At 41.4% G+C, this 25,913-nt stretch overlaps 1 protein-coding gene across 3 annotated transcripts in view; it reads right to left on the reverse strand.

Moving 5' to 3' along the window:
* Window positions 1-25,913, reverse strand: part of LOC126183746 (uncharacterized) — a 526,769-nt gene that overhangs the window by 29,982 nt on the left and 470,874 nt on the right. For all 3 annotated transcript variants that reach the window (XM_049925962.1, XM_049925961.1, XM_049925960.1), the window contains exons 5-7: window positions 20,536-20,711; window positions 11,864-12,017; window positions 9,334-9,434 (exon numbers count right to left, since the gene is read on the reverse strand). In XM_049925962.1, coding sequence (XP_049781919.1) covers window positions 9,334-9,434; window positions 11,864-12,017; window positions 20,536-20,711 — 431 coding nt within the window. The remainder of the gene's footprint in view (window positions 1-9,333; window positions 9,435-11,863; window positions 12,018-20,535; window positions 20,712-25,913) is intronic.

A 25,913-nucleotide genomic window follows, 5' to 3' on the forward strand; every position in this document is an offset into this window, starting at 1 on the left:
AATTAGTATGGAATAGTAATAAAATTTTATGAGAAAATTTATTCTGTGGGAGTAACACAAGTGATAATCAACAGTGCACTGTTCACAGCATACGAGAGTTGCAACTTTAATAGTGGCAACTATTTATTTACAGCTTGTACAAAGCAGAACATGTTTCAAGTTTTACTGACCTTCAGAGTAGTCACCAGCATTGTGTATAGCCTGTCAACAGTGATGTGTAAGTCGTGGGTTACTCTTAGCAGTGCCAGTTGTGTTGAGATTTCGAGCAGTGCGGTCTATTGTCCGACAAATTTGTAGCAGCTCTGAAGTGAATGCCATGAAGTGTTTCCTTCAGTTTAGAAATCAAGTTGAATGTATTAGGGCTTAAGTTAGGGGAGTGCAGCCCCATCAGTTAAACACTTCAGTAACAGCTTGCACTGTATGTGCTTGAGCACTGTCCTGCAAAATGACAGTCAGGTCCTGCAAAAACTGTCATCACTTCTGTCTCTATGCTGTTCATTTGTGGAACACAACCTACAACCAGCTTAGAGACAGAAATGATGAAACTTTCTGCAGGACCTGACTATCATTTTACAGGACAATGCTCAAGCACATACAGTGCAAGCTGTTACTGATTTGTTTGACTGATGAGGCTGCTGAGTGCTATACCACCTACTGCACTGTCCTGACTTAAGCTCTCGTGAGTTCAACTCGATTTCTAAACTGAAGAAAACACTTCACGACATTCGCTTCAGAACTGCTACAAATTCGTCAGGCAATAGACCACGCCGCTCGAGGTGTCAACACAACTGGCACTGCTGAGAGTATCCTATGACTTCCACATCACTGGCAATGGGTTATACACAATGCTGATGACTACTTTGAAGGTCAGTAAAACTTTGAAACACATATCTATTTTGTACGAGCTGTAAATAAATAGTTGCCACTATTAAGGTTACAACCCTCATATCTTTATAAAATTACATTATTTGATTTCATTTTCTGTGGTATTCGCTGATGATTCACATGTGCTTTGTATTAATTGCACTAATAAAGTCAATTTTTTGTGTACAGTATTCATGTACATGTTGTTTATGTTGTCCTTCATAAGCAGTGACCCTGGAACTAAAGTGATGTGGTAGTCAACAGTTCATTAATCCATAGGTCACTTTGTTACATATTGGCATGTCACCCATGCATAACCCATTGTGCACTACTGACAGTGCAATCCATGGCATCAAGAATGAGACTGACATTCTACAACACCCCTCTATGTCACTGCTGCCATGGAATTATGCACCTCATGCTGATATCAGTTGTGATATCATGGGATCACTCATGCCAGTTGTGCCATCAGATTCAGTGCCACTGCCATAGGTTGTTGTTTTGCACAACAAGACAGCAGGATAGTGTGACATCAAACCGAAGTTGAACATACTCCCAGTTCAATCATGTGTGCTGGTACCGATCACATGAGCTATAAACTTTCCGCTCAACAGCTCTCCTGCCCTACCAATGTGGCAATTACAAATCCAGGTACCACTATTCATACTCAAACAGCCAAATATTTGGTTTGCTATTGTGGAGAATATTTTTATACAACAGCAAATATATGATGAATTTGAGTAATTTATGTTGTTGATCTACAGCTTCGATCAATGTGCTTCTATGGTGGTCTTGGACATTATTTTACACATTGTTTAACATATCTGCTGTACTCTCCCTCCCCCACTGCAAGACTATAGCACCCTCAAAGTTGTGTTGACCTCTCTCTGCAAGAAGCCATCAGGTCAGTGACCAACACAGCTTCTTTACCACTAGCAGTGCATTAACTGGTTGCTTTTGGTGACACTTATGTGCTATCATTGATTACAGCATTCTTTCGGATGTTCTGCTGTTACACATTTAGCAGCAATATTTACTTCTGCATTTGCATTCAACCTTAACTGCACATTAAAGTCAGCCATTATGTAAGTTTCTGCAAGTGGCTGATAGAGCACATGGCCTGATGGACTCAAATGCTGCCACAACCATGAAGAGCACTGAGTATTGCCAGACGCAGCTGACATGGAGCTGCCAAGAAGCACTGCCACAACTGACCATCAACCACCAAGCTTCACTGAGGATTTCTGATCTCTCTATGCTTCCATGAAGAAGCTGACTAAACAACTCAGATACTGGAACTGTGAAACACAATGGCAGATGGCTTGACCATACAAACTGACCACCCACCACAACTAGGATGTCATGAAACCAACCCAACAGGATTTTGCTGATTCCACAGGCTTTTTGGTTTTCAAGCTATGAACTGTAAAGTTACATGTTCTCCTCCAAATGACTCTCAAGATCTATTTTAGACACAACAGATCATGGCAGCTATGCTGCCAAGGGGAAAAAAAATAGTACACCTGGAAAGACGATGCTGATTTTATTCTGATGACAGCATATGCCACTGACAATGGTTTCAACATCATCCACCAACAGATAGCATAGTGGAATAACTACCAGACTCCCCTTTAATAGGGAATGCTCATAGCCAGAAGGCTTTGTGTGGTGCAAATGTGACAAGCAAGCAGACAACTATGCCACAGATATGCTCTCATGCTTCCTACAGCCACCTGAGTGAGTTTAAAACAAATTGTGGCCTTCTGCATGGCAAGATGGTCCTTTTGGAGAGTTGCCACAAACGTTGGATGTGCTGCATCACTTGTGCAATGATGCTGGTATCACTGGTCATGGCAACATTCTACACCTGTAGACAAAGTTCTTGACATCTACACAGCACAGATGCCCACCAGGATTGTAGCATTGTTGGGGCAGCAATGGCAGATCATATAGCTTTCACAGCTTAGATTTGAGGGCTTGTGATCCCAGACATATCAACATGAACAGCTGTGAACTGGTTATTAGCAGTGAGACTATGGGCATGCACATATCTAGCTCATCTTCCACTCATGCCACAGCATCGATGTGCACAGCTTGACTGGTGTTGTCAGGGGATCACTTGGAAGATGTAATGGCACGTTGAGGCCTTCAGCAATGAAAGCAGATTCTGCCTGCATGCAAGTGATGGTCGTTTGCCCTTATGACGTAGACCTGGTGAGTGCTGATGGGACAAGAAGTGATTCATGTGACTCTTCAGTCCTTAACTCTTATAGAATTACAGGAAGAGGTTGAGCAGGTGTGTTATAATGTATCCCAGGACAGAATTTGCTATCTACATGCTTCAGTGGATGCCAGAGTCAGTGCCTGCATTGCTGCCCATGAATGCTACACTATGCGCTAATATGGGTGTTTCAGCCTGGGTCAACACCTGATGCCCAAGAACTGCTTGTGCTATTGATCTGTAAATGCAATCATTTCACATATTCCATATGCACTGATGCAACAATAAATCTTAAGTGAAATGGAAACCTGTAAAAGGGAGTACTAATTTTTTTTTCCCAGCAGTGTACAAGCAGCGTCTACCTCCACGGGTTGGTGTTGGAAGACACGAGCTGTGAACAACTAAAAATGATGCTACAGTATGCGAGTTGACTTCCCCAGCAACTGTCAGACATGCAGCATCATGAAAACTGTTTATTTATGATCACTCTACAGGGCTGATGTTTATAGTCAACACTGGGTCAGATGTCAGCACATTGCCTGTTAGAGACTTCCCAGATGCCAAATACACCGGCACAGCTCCCTTGAAAGCATTCAGTCACACTGCCATACAAACATATGGACTAAAAACAATGGTGTTTGACCATGAACTCTCTACCTTTGTACTTATATGGATATGGTGTCTGTTCTTTTGGACATGTCCAAAAAAATAGACACCATTGATGACCTGCAGCCATCTAGAATGAAACTAGAATTATATATTAATACCTTCAGCTGCTGATGGGCATTGATATGTATCAACAGGGACAGGTGAAAATGTGTGCCCTGACCGGGACTCGAACACGAGATATCCTGCTTACATGGCAGATGCTCTATCCATCTGAGCCACAGAGGGCACACAGGACAGTGCGACTGCAGGGACTATCTCATGCACGTCTCCCACGAGATCCACATTCTCACTGTATATGTCCACACACTACATTCGAAGTGTCCCTACCCAACACACTCATTATTTTTGGAAGACATTCTTACCAAGTCCCGTAAGAGTTTGGGCAATATGTGAGCATCCGCACAGAAGACGAAGGTCATGGCTGGTATTTCCAGAACTATATTCTTATATGGATATGGTGTCTGTTCTTTCGGACATGTCCAAAAGGACAGAAACCATTGATGACATGCAGCTGTCTAGAACGAAATTAGAATTACATATTAATACCTTCAGATACCATATCCATATAAGTATATACACTCATGCTCATAAATTAAGGATAATGCTGATACATGGTGAAACAATGCTCTGGTGGACAGTTTGTGGGTTTAAATCACCTCGAGGTATGCCCATGCAGTGCAACTGATCTGTGGTCATCGCACTGTGGTTCTGGCAGCAGTCCCCATATGCAGAGGTGTGCTGGTGCATGTCAGAGGACGGTGCAGCAAGTAAGTGTGCAGACATTTTCAGCCGTGTTATTGGTGACTGTGTGTTGAGAATGGCTCAAAGAACACATATTGATGACGTTATGAGGGGTAAAATACTAGGGTGACTGGAGGCTGGTCAAACACAGCAGGTGGTAGCATGGGCCCTCCATGTGCCACAAAGTGTGATCTCAAGATTATGGCAATGATTCCAGCAGACAGGAAACATGTCCAGACGCTACAGTATGGGACACCCACAGTGTACAGCACCACAAGAAGACTGATATATCACCATCAGTGCCTGCAGATGGCCACGGAGTACTGCAGGTAGCCTTGCTTGAGACCTTACACAGCCACTGGAACAGTTGTCTCCAGACACACAGTCTACAGATGACTGAATGAACATGGTTTATTCACCCGGAGACCTGCAAGGTGCATTCCACTGACCCCTGGTCAAAAGAGAGCCCTTAAAGCCTGGTGTCAAGAACACAGTACATGGTCATTGGAACAGTGGTCCCAGATTATGTTCACGGACAAGTCCAGGTATAGTCTGAACAGTGATTCTCACTGGGTTTCCATCTAGCATGAACCAGGAACCAGATACCAACCCTTTAATGCCCTTGAAAGGGACCTGTATGGAGGTCGTGGTTTGATGGTGTGGGGTGGGATTATGATTGGTGCACTTACACCCTAGCATGTCTTTGACAGAGGAACTGTAACAGGTCAGGTGTATAGGGACGTCATTTTGCACCAGTATGTCCACCTTTTCAGGGGTGCAGTGGGTCCCACCTTCCTCCCGATGGATGATAACGCACAGCCCCTCCAAACTCCCATCATGGAGGAGTACAGAAGATATCAGGTGAATGGAGTGGCCTGCCTGTTCTCCATACCTAAACCCCATCGAGCACGTCTGGGATGCTCTTGGTCAACGTATCACTGCACGTCATCAAATCCCTACGACACTTCAGGAGCTCCGACAGGCACTGGTGTGAGAATGGGAGGCTATACCCCAGCATCTGCACAACCATCTGATCCAGAGTATGCCAACCCATTTTGCAGCCAGTGTACGAGTGCATGGTGATCATATCCCATACATGCGCAGGAAACAGTGGTGTTTTGTAGCACATGCGTCTTGAGATGGTTTTCTGAACTTATCACCAATACCGTGGACATACAGATCTGTGAGATCTGTGTCGTGTTTGTTTCCTATGTGGCTATGCTATTAGCACCAGTTTTGTGTAGTGCCACATTGTGTGGCACCACATTCTGCAATTATCCCTAATTTATGAGCATGAGTGTAGTCCTGGCAATACCAGTCATGACCTCTTTTGTGCGGATGCACATATATTACCTGAACTCTTACGGGACTTGGTAAGAATGTCTTCCATGAGTAATGAGTGTGTTGGGTAGGGACACTACGAATGTAGTGTGTGGACACATAAGGTGAGAATGTGGGTCTTGTGGGAGGCGTGCATGAGATATTCCCTGCAGTCGCGCTGTCCTCTGTGCCCTCTGTGGCTCAGATGGGTAGAGCGTCTGCCATATAAGCAGGAGATCCCGGGTTCAAGCCCCACTCAGGGCACATATTTTTACCTGTCCCGTTTAATATATATCAATCCCCATCAGCAGCTGAAGGTATTAATATATAAATCTAATTTTGTTTCTCTACCTTTGTGCTTGCCAACACTGACCAACCCATTCTAAGTGCCAATATCCTTATGATAAACGTTTTGATTGTGTACTTGCACTGCACAATGCCCGCCTTGTTCATACAGCCAATGGACTGATTATTCCCAGAGTCAAAGGACAATTGACATCCTGCATCGACAGCAGGAAAGACAACCTCACAAGCCTATCCTACAGATGACAGAATCTGGTGGGAGCAGTATCACAAGAACCTGGAATCAGTTATCCTTAACTTGGAGGAGAAGGCTGAAGCAAATAGTTGTGAAACGAATGAATTATATCAACAGAACAAAGTTGTGGAAGCTACTATTTTTTAAATTGTGTCCAACCTTCAGGCTGCTCAAATCTTGACAGAATGGATCATAGCAGAACAGAGAGGAGTTATTTCTTCACCCTCTGCTATAGCTTCCAAGCCACTATGACCTATGACAGATAGGGGTGTGACCAGACACAAAATGGTACACCACATATGGCAAATCTGCCAGTTTCTTCATGTGATCACAAAATAGTGCCTGACCATCTACATGAGACCAAGGCTGTCTTCTACAAGATATTACAAAAAGGTGTCATGCACCCATCTGAAACCTATTGTCCTCTACTCTACACCTCATGCATAAAAAAAAGGCTCATTGTATCCATGTGGCAACTATCAGGCATTGAATGCCAGAACCATTCCAGACAGATACCCCATGTCATACATCCAGGATTTCACAAATTCACTGATCAGCAGAAAAGTTTTCAGTGAGTCAGATTTTCATAAAAGTTACAATCAGGTATCTATGGCAAAGCCAGACATATCAAAGACTGCAATTATTACCCCACTTTGAATTTTTGATTAGGCTGTTTGGGTTTAAAAATGCTACCCAGACTTGGCAGTGTTTTCTGTCTGGTGTAGGCCAGCTCACTGATTTGCTTCTCTTGATGACATTTTGGTACTATCAGAAAATGCCAGAGACAGTGACAAACATCTGAATGAAGTGCAAAGCAGGCTAAGTACCCATGGAGGCATGCTGAATGAAGGAAACTGTATGCTCAGTGAACTAGTTTTAACTTTCCTTGGCTACAGAGTGTTGGTCCAAGGCATCTCCCCTTTACTGGAGAAGTTGGAGATGTTATGTTCTTTCTCTCAATCTCAGAACTACAAAGAACTCAGGAAGTTTCTCAGAATGGTAAACTTTTATCATTGCCATCTTCCCTGAACTGCTGCCATTTGGACACCTCTAACCAACACATTAACTGCAGATGTCAGAAGTGGCAAATGCCTCCTTCTGTGGAAAACAACATAAATTCTGCCTTTAGGAACTGCAAAACTGCCCAGCTGATGTGGTGCCCCTTGCACATCCCACCCTGAAGCATTTTTCTGACAGAGATTACAGTTCACTCAAATTTGCTGGAACTCCTCACAATGTATGAGAGCATCAAACATTTACACCCCTTTATAGAGGCCAGACCTGTCACTATTTTCACTCACCACAAACCCATTGCAGCAGCTTTCCAGAAAGTCAATGACAAGTGCTCCTCACCATATTGAGTACATATGCCAGTTTATTATGGTCATCCATCACACCCACAGAGCTGACAATGTTGTGGCAGACTATTTCTCACACATTAGTGGACTGAACATCGCGTTGAAATGTATAGTAACTGCCAGTGCCCAGCTTTCTGACTCACAGCTACAGAGAATGTTAACTGATTCATCCAGCCTGTGTTTACAACTACTGGAAGCATCATGCAGCACAGCTAAAATATAGTGTGATGCCTGGACTATGACTGTACATTACACCCAAGTTTCCATTGCATCCACAACCTGGAATATCCTAGAACGAACTCCACAGTGAAACTGGTGATGGACTGTTTTGTGTGTGGCCTTCAATCAAGAAAGGCTCACAGGCTTGGGCATGCACTTGTACCCAGTGCCAATGCAGCAAAGTGGGACAATTCCCAACATCAACAGAGTGATTCAGGTATTTCCACATTGATTTGGTCAGGCCCTTTCCCCTTATGAGGGTTATAGGTACTTATTTATGGCACTGGATCATTGCACTCAGTTCGCAGAGGCCATCCCGATCAATATTTCCATGGAGACAATGACATGGGCACTTACTGGAACTTGAGTGGCATAGCTCAGGCGGCCCTTTTCCATTACCACTGGCCAGGAGCATCAATATGAATCATCACTTTTCCAGGAACTGTTGAAGTCATGTGGCTTTCAGCACCATTGAACCACAAGCTACCAGCCGGCAAGTAATGGTGTGGTGGAAAGGCGGCAGCAAACCTTAAAGTCACACTGATCTGCAAACAAGATTTCTGGAAGCACACATTGCCACTGATGTTGTTAGGTCCATGTACTGTACTGAAGACTGACATTGGTTGCTTGTCAGCAGAGAACCACTACACATCCCAGCAGAATTTCTAGCACCCACTCCACTTTCTGACAAGGTAAATTTATCCAACCATATGCAACAGCTCTGTAAACACACTGCAAAGCTTCATACTAATCCATTGTTGCAGCATCGCACTCACTCAGTTTTTAGACACAAATCTGTCAAAAATTGTTCATATTTCATGCTCCTTGTGGGCAATCTACATCCTCCATATGGTGGCCTGTACCCCATTTAACAATGTGACACACACAGAATGGACATTCTTCTCCAGGGAAAATGAATCAATGTTTCCATCAAGTGGATAAATCTGCTTGGGTGCTTTTGACATCTTTCAACACTTCCCCAATGTCCTCAAGTGCTCCTGTGACAGGAACTGTGAGCCCAGCATCTCTGGTCAGCTGTTCCATGGGACTGTAGGCATTGTCTACCTTGACTGGCTATCCACAAGGTCAAATTCAAGTACCCTGATATCTCTGTTGCTCTGCACTTTAGGAAGGGGTTTGTGTGAGAGTGATACAATCGGTAATTGAGACAGTGCACTCTTTGCAGTGCATCTGTATAAAACCTCTTCTTTGATTTTGTTTATGGTTGGCAACTGCTGATGATTCACATGTGCTTCTGTATTGGTTGTGCTAGTAAAGTCAATGTTTGCTGAACAGTATCTGATAACATGTTATTTTTGTAGTATGAGTGCTCCTATAATTCAATGCCACTTTAAGCTAAAATACAAGGGACTTCCACTGTAATGATTTAAAATATTTCTTACAGTTCCTTGATGTCTTCTCCTTCGGCGCTTTTTTTTGTGATGCTTCACAGAAATTACTTCTGTAGGTGGAGGCTGTGGAGGACCTCCTTGAATTGTGAGACCTGAAACAATTTTACATAACCCTCCTTCATTTGTACATCTTTAACTGACAAACAGTAATAAGGATTTAAGTTCTGTTGAAACCTGTAGTCAGTGGTACACAAAAGGTAATGAAAAGGATGAAATATGATTAGTTCAAATGAAGCTGCATCAGAAAAATAACAAAACTGTACATGGTGCAACAATAGTGGTAAACAGTAATAAGCAGCAGTACAAAAAATTTCTTCAATTTAATAAGTAACATATCTAATAATAAAAAATAAATAGAAAATTCCATAAGGATCTGAAACTTCCTGGCAGATTAAAACTGTGTGCCGGACCAAGACTTGAACTCGGGACCTTTGCCTTTCATGGGCAAGTGCTCTACCAACTGAGCTACCCAAGCACAGCTCACGCCCCATCCTCACAGCTTTACTTCTGCCAGTATCTTGTCTCGTACCTTACAAACTTTACAGAAGCTCTCCTGTGAACTCTGCAGAACTAGCACTCCTGAAAGAAAGGACGGGGCATGAGTCGTGCTTGGGTAGCTCAGTTGGTAGAGCACTTGCCAGCGAAAGGCAAAAGTCCCGAGTTTGAGTCTCGGTCCGGCACACAGTTTTAATTTGCCAGGAAGTTTCATATCAGCACACACTCCACTGCAAAGTGAAAATCTCATTCTGGAAACATCTCCCAGGCTGTGGCTAAGCCATGTCTCCGCAATATCCTTTCTTTCAGGAGTGCTAGTTCTGCAGGTTTTGCAGGAGAGATTCTGTTAAGTTTGGAAGGTAGGAGACGAGATACTGGCAGAAGTAAAGCTGTGAGGATGGGGCGTGAGTCATGCTTGGGTAGCTCAGTTGGTAGAGCACATGCCCGCAAAAGGCAAAGGTCCCGAGCTCGAGTCTCGGTCCGGCACACAGTTTTAATCTGCCAGGAAGTTTCATATCAGTGCACACTCTGCTGCAGAGTGAAAATCTCATTCTCTCCATAAGGAACTATCAGAAATGAAAATGTATGTGCCTGATGTAAACAATTCCATAAATAGCAGAGCATTAAGGTCACAACATGTGTATGACTGTAAAATATTACAGTGTTTAGTTGGTATTTTATGAGTAAGGAAGCCAATCATGTGTACCTTATTTGTGGACTACTTTTCCATATTTCTGTTCATATTCGAGTATCACATCATTATATTTCAATCTGAAAATTTCAATCAGCTGCAGGGAAAGAAGTGAACTAGGTGCACAGTCTTTTAATTTTTCCAGACTTATCACCAACCAACTTTCATCTCTTCATTAAACTGATAATAAACTCAAGGATGCTGTCAATAACTGGCTAAAGCACTACCTGGCATAACTCTTTGATGAAGGGATGAAGCACCTGGTGTCATGGTATGACAAAATTTGAATTCAGGTTGTGATTAAATGAAGAAGTAATGTCAACATGTAAGTACAGATGAAATATAGAAAAATAATTTCTTTTTTCGTTTTTGATAGCCAGTCATAGATTAATTTAAGAATAGACACCATATAATCTGATTTGTTCTACACCCTTGAAGATTTTTTTGTGACAGGCACTAAAAACATGAATTAATAAAAACTAGATACTATTACTAGTGTCTAACATGCAAAGAAGATAACAATGCCTCCTTTTTCACCTATTGCTTGTGGTTTCATATGACTTTGGTACAGTGCTCTGTGCTTTTCTGTAATGACTCATTGTCATGAAGATGCTGTAGGCATGGGGAAACTTACCATTATAATCTTGCTTGCAAATTAAGGTATCAATCACTTGTATGCCCATGAAAGTGACACAAGTTAACTTCAATTATTGGTATTTTTACAGTTTTTGTTAGATTTCATTGTTTTCTATGTTATGTGTTTTTATTTCTCAAAGTAATAAAATTAATGATCTAGGAAATATAACTTATGTTCTTTTGAGTTGAATCTTTTACGTGACCTACTGCAATGATTTGTTGGTAATGTTTGCTCTTTCCTTCCCTAGTAGTTCTCTTTTCCTCCTCCTTCCCACTGGCTGAACATTACACTAGAAGGAGTGTATTGCTGAAACTAGCACTAATAAATTCAGAAAATATTTGTATGCATATGTATTTATGGTGGAACACCTGAAGTCTAGCCGTCAGATAATTGTTATAGAATGTTCTTCTTAACCTTGAACAAGGGAAAGAGAATAAATATTTCTGTCAGTCTTAATGGCTTACATTTATGAGTGGCATTACAATGATACTAATTATTACCTCACATTACACCATAGCCTTGTAATGATAACTTCTTATCTCAAGTTTACTGTACATAAATTTAAATCTGACTTATTATCACACAACACTCTAATGCGTTTTTCGATAGAGAAGACTTTTCTTAGAAAATAGTTTGGACCTTTGACATTTTAAGAACTGTAATTTCAGTACAAATGCAAAATATGATAAAAAGCTTACCATTCATACTGAACACAGGGGGCCCAAACATATAGCCTGGGTAGACATATGCAGGAGGATGGGGTGGGTAAAAAGCTGGCTCTTCCTCACAAGCTATAACTTCTTCACATTCCTCAGGACTTCCAGGAGATTCTGAGCTCTGTGGTCCAGAGTTCTAGTAACAAAATAATAGTTATAAATTTTATGTATAAACACTTTCTTGTCATATTTAGAGACTAATTTATGGTAAGGTACATACTAATATTGGCACTTCATCTAAGCAACTGGTCATATATAAGTGCCAATAAATCAGAGTTAGTTAGTTTGTTACTTTCATTTGCATGATTAATCATATTCACATTCACATTAATAATACACATTCATACATAAATATGGATATGTGCTGATCATCTACATTAAAATAATATTACCATAGTTTTATGAGTTAATAATTCCTACTCATCATCTTTTACACATCACGAAATTAGAAATTCATCTACAGAAGAGGAGTAGTTATCAAGAAGAAATTTTTCCAGTTTGACTCCAAATTTAGCTTTATTGTCTATTAAAAATTTTATGTCATGTGTAGATGTTCAAAAATATTGGTGGTTGTGTTGTACACCCCTTTTTGTGCCAATGACAAACTTATTGTGGAGTAATGAACGCTATTTTTTCTTCTGGTATTGTAATTATGTACATAACTGTTCCTTTTGAACTGCAGTAAATTATTTACAACAAATTTCATGAGGGAATAAATACTCTTTTAAGCAGTGGTAAAAATGCCTAACTCCTTAATCAGATGTGTACACAATGATCAAGGGTGAGCACCACATATTATTCTTACAGCACATTTCTGAGCAATGAACACTTTACTTCTTAAAGTTGAGCTACCCCAGAACATTATTTCATATGAAATTATTGAATGAAAAAACACTGAATATGTCAAGTTACTGATTTGTCTCTTGCCAAGATTTGCAATAGTCAAAGTGCAGATGTGGCTGAAGTTAGTTGTTTTAGGAGTTCCAATAACTGTTTTTTCCAGTTTAAATTCCATAAATAGGGACACCTAAAAATTTTGGTGTTTCAACTATAGTTATCATTTCTGCACCATGTGTTAGACTTATCATTGGGGTAGTACCTCTAGATATGCAGAACTGAATATGTTCTTTCTTTTTGAAATTGAGAGTGAGACCATTCACAGAAAACAGATCAACAATGCTTCCAAGAACATTATTTACCACTTCTTCTGTTGCTGAATGTATGTTTGGGTTGATTACAACATACAGTAATGATTGGAGGCACTAAAGATGTTTACAAGAATGAATTATCCAAAGCCATTAACAATTTGAAAGAACTTTTGAGCTCTACAGTAAGAATGCCAGTAACTAACTGTCATTCGGATTCCCCACAGACATGATCTTAAAAGCACTTCCATTGTGAATGAAGCAATCACTAAGGCCAATAGACAGTTTGAAAAGATTTGCTGAGCATTCAAGAGCTCACATTCATTGTGTGTAGATTCCCTGGATAACATCTAAATAGCAAGGGAAAGACCATTAGGTGGTAAGACGTGAGACTTCCTCAGTTCATTAGGCAGATTCAAGAAAACTGAGCCTTTTTGCCTCCTCCATCGGGTATCTGATTCAAATGTGTCTTCTGCAGCACAGAAATCATCACCTTCATTGGAAGCAGAACAGGCTACACCACTGGTACCATCAACAATAGTATCAATTAAACCAGCAGAAGCAGTAAGGATCAACCACCTCTTAAGCAAAAGAAGAGTGTCACCACCAGGCCATTTCAAGGATTTATTATTGGTGATGGCAGTAATCAATCAACGAGGTGAGCAATGTGACAGATTCTCAGAATGGCAAATCACTAGTAATTTTACATCAAAATTCACACGTTATATCAAGTCCCCAGGAGTATACAACATTCTGTTAGAACTACTGATGGACTAGGGAGACCCAGCCATGACCAAATTCTTCAATCTGGTGTGCAAGATGTATGAGACAGGTGAAATACCCTCAGACTGGCTGAAACCAGATGTAAACAGTAATGAAATTCTAAACTCATATTGGAATGTATACTGCAGAGACAGGCTGGATAGTGAAGGGGGAGGCGTGTTTATAGCTATAAGAAGTGCAATAGTATCGAAGAAAATTGACGGAGATCCGAAATGTGCAATAATTTGGGTGAAGGTCACAGTTAAAGCAGGGTCAGACATGGTAACTGGATGTCTCTATAGGCCCACTGGCTCAGCAGCTGTTGTGGCTGAGCACCTGAAGGATAATTTGGAAAATATTTCGAGTAGATTTCCCCACCATTATTTTAAGTGCTTTATCTGAAAACTACCTTGAGCAGTTAAACAGGGAACCGACTCGTGGCAATAACATATTAGACTTTCTGGTGACAAACAGACCTGAAATATTTGAAACAGTTAACGCAGAACAGGGAATCAGCTATCATAAAGCGGTTACTGCATCGATGATTTCAGCCGTAAATAGAAATATTAAAAAAGGAAGGAAGTTTTTTCTGTTTAGCAAAAGTGACAAAAAGCAGATTTCAGAGTACCTGACGGCTCAACACAAAAGTTTTGTCTCGAGTACAGATAGTGTTGAGGATCAGTGGACAAAGTTCAAAACCATCGTACAATATGCGTTACATGAGTATGTGCCAAGCAAGATCGTAACAGATGGAAAAGAGCCACCGTGGTACAACAAGCGAGTTAGAAAACTGCTGCAGAAGCAAAGGGAACTTCACAGCAAACATATACATAGCCAAAGCCTTGCAGACAAACAAAAATTACACAAAGCGAAATGTAGTGTGAGGAGGGCTATGCGAGAGGCGTTCAATGAATTCGAAAATAAAGCTCTATGTACTGACTTGGCAGAAAATCCTAAGAAATTTTGGTCTTCTGTCAAAGCGGTAGGTGGATCAAAACAAAATGTCTAGACACTCTGTGACCAAAATGGTACTGAAACAGAGGATGACAGACTAAAGGCCGAAATACTAAATGTCTTTTTCCAAAGCTGTTTTACAGAGGAAGACTGCACTGTAGTTCCTTCTCTAGATTGTCGCACAGATGACAAAATGGTAGATATCAAAATAGACGGCAGAGGTATAGAGAAACAATTAAAATCGCTCAAAAGAGGAAAGGCCGCTGGACCTGATGGGATACCAGTTCGATTTTACACAGAGTACGCGAAGGGACTTGCCCCCCTTCTTGCAGAGGTGTACCGTAGGTCTCTAGAAGAGCGTAGCGCTCCAAAGGATTGGAAAAGGGCACAGGTCATCCCCATTTTCAAGAAGGGACGTTGAACAGATGTGCAGAACTATAGACCTATATCTCTAACGTCGATCAGTTGTAGAATTTTGGAACACGTATTATGTTCGAGTATAATGAGTTTTTTGGAGACTAGAAATCTACTCTGTAGGAATCAGCATGGGTTTCAAAAAAGACGATCGTGTGAAACCCAGCTCGCACTATTCGTCCAAGAGACTCAGAGGGCCATAGACACGGGTTCCCAGGTAGATGCCGTGTTTCTTGACTTCCGCAAGGCGTTCGATACAGTTCCCTACAGTCATTTAATGAACAAAGTAAGAGCATATGGACTATCAGACCAATTGTGTGATTGGATTGAAGAGTTCCTAGATAACAGAACGCAGCATGTCATTCTCAATGGAGAGAAGTCTTCCGAAGTAAGAGTGATTTCAGGTGTGCCACAGGGAAGTGTCGTAGGACCGTTGCTATTCACAATATACATAAATGATCTTGTGGATGGCATCGGAAATTCACTGAGGCTTTTTGCGGATGATGCTGTGGTGTATCGAGAGGTTGTAACAATGGAAAATTGTACTGAAATGCAGGAGGATCTGCAGCGAATTGACGCATGGTGCAGGGGATGGCAATTGAATCTCTATGTAGACAAGTGTAATGTGCTGCGAATACATAGAAAGAAAGATCCGTTATCATTTAGCTACAATATAGCAGGTCAGCAACTAGAAGCAGTTAATTCCATAAATTATCTGGGATTACGCATTAGGAGTGATTTGAAATGGAATGATCATATAAAGTTGATCGTCGGTAAAGCAGATGCCAGACAGATTCATTGGAAGAGTCCTAAGGAAATGCAATCCGAAAACCAAGGAAGTATGTTACAGTACACTTTTTCGCCCACTGCTTGAATACTGCTCAGCAGTGTGGGATCCGTACCAGATAGGGTTGATAGAAGAGATAGAGAAGATCCAACGGAGAGCAGCGTGCTTCGTTACAGGATCATTTAGTAATCATGAAAGCGTTACGGAGATGATAGATAAACTCCAGTGGAAGACTCTGCAGGAGAGACGCTCAGTAGCTCAGTACAGGCTTTTGTTGAAGTTTCGAGAACATACCTTCACCGAGGAGTCAAGCAGTATATTGCTCCCTCCTACGTATATCTCACGAAGAGACCATGAGGATAAAATCAGAGAGATTAGAGCCCACACAGAGGCATACGACAATCCTTCTTTTCACGAACAATATGAGACTGGAACACACTCCTGGAAATGGAAAAAAGAACACATTGACACCGGTGTGTCAGACCCACCATACTTGCTCCGGACACTGCGAGAGGGCTGTACAAGCAATGATCACACGCACGGCACAGCGGACACACCAGGAACCGCGGTGTTGGCCGTCGAATGGCGCTAGCTGCGCAGCATTTGTGCACCGCCGCCGTCAGAGTCAGCCAGTTTGCCGTGGCATACGGAGCTCCATCGCAGTCTTTAACACTGGTAGCATGCCGCGACAGCGTGGACGTGAACCGTATGTGCAGTTGACGGACTTTGAGCGAGGGCGTATAGTGGGCATGCGGGAGGCCGGGTGGACGTACCGCCGAATTGCTCAACACGTGGGGCGTGAGGTCTGCACAGTACATCGATGTTGTCGCCAGTGGTCGGCGGAAGGTGCACGTGCCCGTCGACCTGGGACCGGACCGCAGCGACGCACGGATGCACGCCAAGACCGTAGGATCCTACGCAGTGCCGTAGGGGACCGCACCGCCACTTCCCAGCAAATTAGGGACACTGTTGCTCCTGGGGTATCGGCGAGGACCATTCGCAACCGTCTCCATGAAGCTGGGCTACGGTCCCGCACACCGTTAGGCCGTCTTCCGCTCACGCCCCAACATCGTGCAGCCCGCCTCCAGTGGTGTCGCGACAGGCGTGAATGGAGGGACGAATGGAGACGTGTCGTCTTCAGCGATGAGAGTCGCTTCTGCCTTGGTGCCAATGATGGTCGTATGCGTGTTTGGCGCCGTGCAGGTGAGCGCCACAATCAGGACTGCATACGACCGAGGCACACAGGGCCAACACCCGGCATCATGGTGTGGGGAGCGATCTCCTACACTGGCCGTACACCACTGGTGATCGTCGAGGGGACACTGAATAGTGCACGGTACATCCAAACCGTCATCGAACCCATCGTTCTACCATTCCTAGACCGACAAGGGAACTTGCTGTTCCAACAGGACAATGCACGTCCGCATGTATCCCGTGCCACCCAACGTGCTCTAGAAGGTGTAAGTCAACTACCCTGGCCAGCAAGATCTCCGGATCTGTCCCCCATTGAGCATGTTTGGGAATGGATGAAGCGTCGTCTCACACGGTCTGCACGTCCAGCACGAACGCTGGTCCAACTGAGGCGCCAGGTGGAAATGGCAAGGCAAGCCATTCCACAGGACTACATACAGTATCTCTACGATCGTCTCCATGGGAGAATAGCAGCCTGCATTGCTGCGAAAGGTGGATATACACTGTACTAGTGCCGACATTGTGCATGCTCTGTTGCCTGTGTCTATGTGCCTGTGGTTCTGTCAGTGTGATAATGTGATGTATCTGACCCCAGGAATGTGTCAATAAAGTTTCCCCTTCCTGGGACAATGAATTCACGGTGTTCTTATTTCAATTTCCAGGAGTGTAGAAGGGAGAACCGATAGAGGTACTCAAGGTACCCTCCGCCACACACCGTCAGGTGGCTTGCGGAGTATGGATGTAGATGTAGACTTAAAGTAGAATATAATAATTCCAATTTCAAAGAAACCAAGTGCTGAAAGGTGTGAAAATTACCGAACTATCAGATTAATAAGTCACAGTTGCAAAATACTAACGCAAATTCTTGACAGATGAATGGAAAAACTGGTTGAAGCTGATCTCGAGGAAGCTAGGTTAAGGAAAGCCAAACCCATCTTTATAGCACTTGTAGACTTAGAGAAAGCTTTTGACAATATTGGCTGGAATACTCTCTTTCAAATTCTGAAGATGGCAGGGGTAAAATACAGGGAGCAAAAGGATATTTACAGTTTGTACAGAAACCAAAGGCAGTTATAAGAGTTGAGGGGCAGGAAAGGGAGACAGTGGTTGAGAAGGGAGTGAGACAGGGTTGTAGCCTATCCCTGATGTTATTCCATCTGTACATTGAACAAGCAGCAAAGGAAATCAAATAAAAATTTGGAGTAGGAATTGAAATCCAGGGAGAAGGAATAAAAACGTCAAGGTTTGCTGATGACACTGTAATTCTGTCAGAGGCAGCAAAGGACTTGGAAGAAGAGTTGAATGGAAAGGACAGTGTCTTGAAAAGAGAATATAATATAAACACCAACAAAAGCAAAATGAGGATAATGGGATGTAGTAAAATTAAATCAGGTGATGCTGAGGGAATTAGAATAGGCAATGAGACACTTAAAGTAGTAGATGAGTTTTGCTATATGGGCAGAAAAATAACTGAGGATGGTCGAAGCAGAGAGGATATAAAATGTAGACGGGTTTTGGCAAGGAAAGCGTTTCTGAAGAAGAGAAATTTGTTAACATTGAGTATAGATTTAAGTGTCAGGAAGTCGTTTCTGAAAGTATTTGTATGGAGTGTAGCCATGTATGGAAGTGAAACATGGACGATAAATAGTTTAGACAAGAAGAGAATAGAAGCTTTTGAAATGTGGTGCTACAGAAGAATGCTGAAGATTAGATGGGTAGATCACAAAACTAATGAGGAGGTATTGAATAGATTTGGAGAGAAGAGAAATTTGTGGCACAACTTGACTAGAAGAAGGGATCGGTTGGTAGGGCGTATTCTGAGGCATCAAGGGATCACCAATTTAGTATTGGAGGGCAGCGTAGAGGGTAACAGACTAAGAGATGAAGACACTAAACAGATTCAGAAGGATGTAGGTTGCAGTAGGTACTGGGAGAAGATGAAGCTTGCACAGGATAGAGTAGCATGAAGAGCAGCATCAAACTAGTCTCTGGACTGAAGACCCCCCCCCCCCCCCCCACACACACACACCAATGTAAATTTGAAATTATGGCCAATGCTTGATATTAAAATAAAACAAATTTCTTTCTTCTTCCATATTACTTGATTTTGAATAGCTTTCATTACGTTTCTGTCGCAAAAAACAGCTTTTTGTAAAATAAAATCTCAATGTCCTGTGTTGCCCCTTTCTGTAGGATAACATAGAACACATGAAATTTCATTTAAAAAGGCTGTAAGATGGAAAATTAAACTGAAAATGTTCAAAAATGCACAGGCTACAAAGTCACCAGGATTTTGAGCATAAAAGTTTATAGGTATACTTGAGTTTAATTGGAGAAAGCATCAATGAAAAAAGGTGTCCTATTTTACCCCGTACTACAGTAAGTATTATAATCTTTAAATGACTTAATAAAAAAGGGCAATTCATAAATGAAACTTTTTATTCCGTTCATTATATTAATTTGTTCTTTAAGAGAATAATTTTTTGTATCTCTATTCTAATTTTATCTGTGATATGTGTCTGTTGGAATCAATATCTTACTGAGAGACGAATTTTTGGAAAAAAATACATTTTGATGGCATTTGTTACTGATTACATCTTTGATCAGTAATACTTTTAATTTTGATCAAAACTGTTATTTTGTTCTTGTATTGTCAATTAAATGTGTAACAATTTTCAGATTTTTTAAATATCTGTGTTTATCTGTATAATTTGAGTTTTGTTGCTTTATGTTATTGCTTATATGTGTAAAATGTAATGCTTCTGAGATGTTAAAATTTTGATATCCTTATGTTTCTGTTTCATGGCTTATCTGTTCAAAAATTTGCATATTTTTTATTATTTTTTAAATTTTACTTATGTCTGTACCTGACAACTCTTATGAGACATGAGATGTTTCATAAGACTCATCAGGTAAATTTCCTCCGGGGTTCTGGAAGACATCTGCAGTTTTATTTTTGCAATGTGCAGGTGGTGTCAGACTAAATAAATTTCTCTCATCACATTTTTTATGTAACATCCAGTGTCGATTGGAAATGTTGTTTTATTTCTCATCACAAATAAAATGTCCTTTAAAATGAAAATTTGTTAGTACACTGAATATCACAGTTGACTAATTTGGGACTGCTCTATTAACCCGTAAAATATAAATTCATTTTAAAAATATTTTGATTGTGTTGAGAAAAACACTGAAATTTTCCGTCGATATTACATGGACATTACGTGAAAGACATGATGGGTAGTATTTGTTTAAGCTGATTCCATCTGCAAATCATGAAGGCACAGTTGCTAATACCAGCCAAATGTATGAGATAAAATGCGTGTGAAACTCTTAGGAGAGACTCCTGGAATAGATGTCAGGTGTCACACAACAAAGACTTTTGCCCAGTAATAAAGCCGTACCTGTGACTCTGAGGAACTGTGCATATGTGGCAGGCAATGAACAAAGGCAGTGGGTGGATTGAACCATTCCAGTGGTTGCAGTGGCAGTGGTTGACAAGGAATGGCAGCCAGCACAGGCGCAGGTGCTGGGGCGGGTCCCACCAGCACAGTAAAGTTGCACAGCTCATAACCATCTCCTGCAATAAGAGTAAACATAGGCAAAATGTCACTACAGAAAAGTCCAAGTGACATTACTGTCAAATGTAAACAGCTGTGTAATTGACTATGCATTGTACATTGTGATAGCAACTCTGTTTCTTCTAGAACTTGGTGATAAAATACATTCCACATTTGAGGAAATTTGATTGTTAGCTTAAATTCAGACACAATACAAACATCTAAATCTACATTTATACTGTTTGTCCACGATAAGTTGACGATTCACTACGGCTGCAGAGCGCCGATGAGTGGTGAGAGGAAGGCAGCGTCGGCTACTTTCGGTAATGCTGGCACTATTACCCGCGTTTTGTACTTAGCAGGAAATCGGAGGCGGCACTCGCTGAAAGACTGGGCGCTGAAGTGACACTTTCGTCATATCGGAAATCACCTAATTTGTGGACATAATCATGCTCGAGATTTTTACGTACAGCTTATGTAATATTTATCCATCGCAAATAATGAAAAATGAAAGATGGATCTACAACTTACTGCGTCTGAAAAAATTGTCAAAATGATGTTCACTAAAGATCACTGTCATTTCTGTTTGATTGAAGATCATCATCATCATCATCATCATCGTAGCTTGAGGGCGTGGCACTGATGATAGCTTAATCGATGACCATTTCCATTATTCCATCTCATGTCCAATACCTTTCCCCTAGCTGCTGCACTTTCTTGGCGTAACCTTGCAAGTCATGAGCAGTAACTGAAAGGAAAACAGCATTATCGGTAACAAAAATTCTGCTATCTTTCCTTCGACATGCCACCCGTGAAATTGTTCTCCCTGAAATTGTGTTTTATTTTGACTCATGCCATCTCTGTCGGATTTAGATCGCAGTTGTGGGGCGGTAAATGGTCATTTTGTAGGCTCTGCTCTCAGCAATTTTATCCACGGCGCACACTTTCACGGCTGGTTTGTTTTGCTTTTTAGACAACAGTTCAGTCTTCCTCATTGAGTCGTTGCAGTTTATTTACCTGTCTCGCTACCACTCTAACATCGTAATCCTGAAATCATATTTATTAATGATTCTGTCTAACTTCTTGCTGCGGTATTGTGCACAAACACAGAATTGAATGGAATATAGAAACCACACCATATCTGCCAGCACCCTCAGTCGACGTCCGTTAGTTTCGTCATCTTCAACAAATTCGCTAGTTAGTGAAAACAGTTTCTTGCATGAAACTTCCTGACAAACTAAAAATGTGTGTCCGACAGGGTTCCCAGATTCGAGTCTCGGTCTGGCACACAGTTCCAACTTGTCTGGAAGTTTCAAACCAGCACACACCCCTGTGCAGGCTGAAAACTGGTTCTAGTTTCTTGCAATTTGCAGCAAGTACTTACCGAATTTGTCATTTTGTATAAGTTTTTTTCAAGCTTACGGAAGTTGCGTGTGTTCAGTAGCGATGCGAAAATGTCAGTGTCGAAAATGAGAACGGCACAAAGACAGATGGGCAGAAAAAAATGTACCAGTGGAACCCCTAAACACTTATAATTGGCACCACCAGTCAAAGTGCGAAATGAGTTTATTAAACAATTTGTTTCACGAGAAGGGAAAGCAGAATGACAGTATAGACGTCTTTAAATTTTAGCCGACTTTTTTTTAAATGTTACTGTAAACATAAACGCATTTCATTTGCGATAAAAGTAGTAAATACAGCTTTCAAAAATCGGAGAGTAATTAAAAGGCAGTCTCTTGGTGAGATACCACGCCGAATTTTTGTTTCCTGTTAGCGAATATTTGATTATACAGTAGACAAGAGATGTTCGAACTTGGCATATGACATACTCAAAGTTTTTAATCTGAGTGAAAAGTTTCTTGGTAACATCCTCTAACATTTTTTATTTTGTATTTCGTCACGATTTTTATTCATTAATAATAATGAAACAACAGTGAACACTGCTTTGGTTTTTAAGAACAGCTCCACTTCTACAGCAAGTACTTGCAGATAAACTTATCCAACTGACATGAACAAGTAAACTTGCGTAACATTTTGTTCTAATGTAAACACCTTAGCAAATACTTACAGAACTTACTTAGTAGTAAAGAGCCTTTCGTAATAATTCGTGTCTAGGGGCAGCTTGACGTTGGCAGCGTGCGGAGAAAAATGAATATGTTTCAAGTGGTGCCGATCTTCTACACTTCTGGCAGCACTAGCGCGATCGTCAAGTTATTGTGGCCATTGCCAAACAGTATTACTGGTAGCACTATCTTCTCCTCGCTTCCCTATTCATTTATGAATGGTGCAGGGGATGAATGATTATCGGTAAGCATATGCATAAGCTTTATTTCTCGAATTTTCTCGCCTTGGTCATTACGCAACATGTTCGCTAGAGGAAGTGGTACGTCGCCTGATTCGTGCCGGAACGTATTCTCTCGAAATTTCAAATAGCGAAACTCTCTTTGTTGTACAACACCACTCTTGTAGCGTCTGCCAGTGGAGTTTCTTGAACATCTCCGTAACGATCACGCTCCGACTAAATGATTTCTTGACGAAACGTGTCGATCTTCGTTGAATCTTGTCTATTTCTTCTATTAATCCAGACTGGTAAGGGTCCCAGAAAATGTGTACTAACAGGAATCAGTCGTAGAAGTGTTTTGTTAGCTACGTCTTTCGTGGGTGACTTACATTTCCTTAATATTTTTCCAGTGACTCTCAGCCTGGCACCAGATTTCCCTACAATTAGTTTTATGAGGTTATTCAACTTTGTGTTGCTCTGTACATTTACTCCTAGGCATCTTACATTTTATACTGTTCCAGTGATTTATCGCCAACAGAGTAATCATACACTGTTGGTTTTCTTCACCTATTTATGCACGCTAAGTAACGTTGTTTCAACTGCCTGTCGCTGCGCCAATCATCGATCACTGCAGGTCTTCCTGCAATTCACTGGTCTGCTGACTTTTCTACCTTCGTATGGACAATCATGTCATATGCGAACAACTTTATGGAGCTTCCAAAGTTATCCACTACTTCATTTATGTAGGTGCGTGTTGGTAATCTTGGCTCTGAGCGCCCGTAAACTCCCAAACACAAATTTAAATAGGCCGTGTATTATGAATGAAGAAACACACGGCACTGGTGTAATATTCTACAGTGTTTATTGTTCACAAACCGATTTTCAGTTGTTACACCACTGTCAAGTGCAAAATTAAATATCATGTGTGGTGGTTAGCGGAGAGCAAGAAATCATGTAGGCCCCTATCTATTATAAATCACAGTGACTGCAAAGTCACCGTTTTCACAATAACAGTTTTACAGTGTCTGGTTGTGGTTTCAGTCACAACTAGAAGTCATAAGTAACAACTAAAAGTAGTATTTAACATTCAACATAGTGAGCCATATGTTGGCCGAAGTTCGTCATTTTTTCTACGAACTTTGTGTCACGCTATCGAGTCTGGCTATGATTTCAGTGTCAAGTCGCAAGGAGGATTAAAAGCAGCATTTAACATTCAGTGCCGTGTGTCACCTGCAGACTGACATTTGTACTTCGTTCTAAGAACTTAGTGTCTCATGGATAACCCAGCTGTATCCAAAGAAATGGACCAAGAAGCTCATTTGCTCTGAGAAAAAATTTACTCTTGGTGTTTTATCTGGAAGCACTGATGTGTTTGGCTAGATATATTGGACGCCGACCCCACCCTCTCCGTCCCCTGAAATTGTGGTTGTGTTGCATATACGGAGGTCTAGGTTAGTGTGGTGTCCATACTGTAAGACCTTCGGTACACACACCATCAGATTATTTGACTTGTCGCTCTAGCGAAGTAGGCGAGTGTCAGCAATATGTCTCGTGGTCTTATCGTGGCGTGTTTATCTTCTGCCGTTAGGTCAGACGATAGAAATGCCACTTGCACGCTTAGAGTAGCAGATTGACCGTGACCAACTTTAAACAGAACTTGATTAATTTTCACACACATTTATTAAAATAATAAAAAGCATAGAAATAACTTAACTTGGTTCTGGATGCTATTTACGATTGACAATCTGAAGTTCCTTTGGTCTTGGTACGTTAATCTTATTCTCACATATCTCTGATACTTAACAAAGTGTATATACATTTCTCTTCATGGCTATGTACAGGAATATGATAATCTTATTAGGTGCAAACTGAAACTTGACTATAGACTGGTGCAGACTAATGCAGAGTGCAGACTGACTTATCGGAGGTCTGTACACTCGTTATAATACCTCGCGCGTTCAGGTATCAATGCGCGAGTGTGATCCGCGAGGAGAAAAGGTTCCATGTTAGCAGCAATCTCATTGGCTGCGTTACATATTAATACGCGGATCGGCGGAAGCAGAATTTGGTCCGTCTCGTAGGTAGTGCCATCTCGTAGTGCAGAGCCGGACGAGCGCTACGCCTGCGCTGTTGTGCTTAGCGGGGCGCGCTCTATTGGGAAAGTTGTGTACGCGCTGACTACGCGGAACTTTGTACACAACAGTTAGGTAGAAAGGTAGTAATTCGATTGAGAATCAGTGAAACCACTGATGAGAATGCCAAATAGAAGTCGTTGTAACAGATTGTCCTCTAGTCTAACCTAATGTTTACGTCTGCGTCATATTTAAACCTACTGAAAGCACTTATCGTAGTAAAAACTAAAGCTGCAAGGTAAATTCAGAATACGTATACTAGATAGTGATGCATATTGTACACTTATATCGCATGTAAACTACGAAAACTGCAAGGAGGCGCTTCGACTAAGTAGCTTTTACCAAATGTGTAACAATAGTGGATTCACAATCCGGATATATATTTTTTTCACTACAATACACAGGTAAACTTTTATGTGTATCTTCAAGTATTCCACTTCAACTATGCCCGACGTCAGCTTTTCACTGAAAGATCTGTCTGGCCCACTATTTTCATTTGCATATCATCCATCTTAACACACATAATCAAGTCTTCATCAATAACTACTTGGCGGAAAATTTAGGAACACGTGTCGGCTTTAGAAAGTGGAGAATTGAATGCTCGTAATTCGCACACGGTGTATTTCACATTCATTTATTATCTTTTTCAAATCACATAATCAATTCAACGACACACTATTGAAATATTCGGTTTGCACCCTTTACGGAGAGAATGAATCCCATTGCATTGACACCTTTCACCTTGACAGAAATACCAGTGAGAAGATATATTGACTAGTGCCTGTTAGTTGCCACTGGCGATTAACAAC

The sequence above is a fragment of the Schistocerca cancellata genome, chromosome 4 (genome assembly GCF_023864275.1).
Source record: "Schistocerca cancellata isolate TAMUIC-IGC-003103 chromosome 4, iqSchCanc2.1, whole genome shotgun sequence".
Lineage (NCBI taxonomy): Eukaryota > Metazoa > Arthropoda > Insecta > Orthoptera > Acrididae > Schistocerca > Schistocerca cancellata.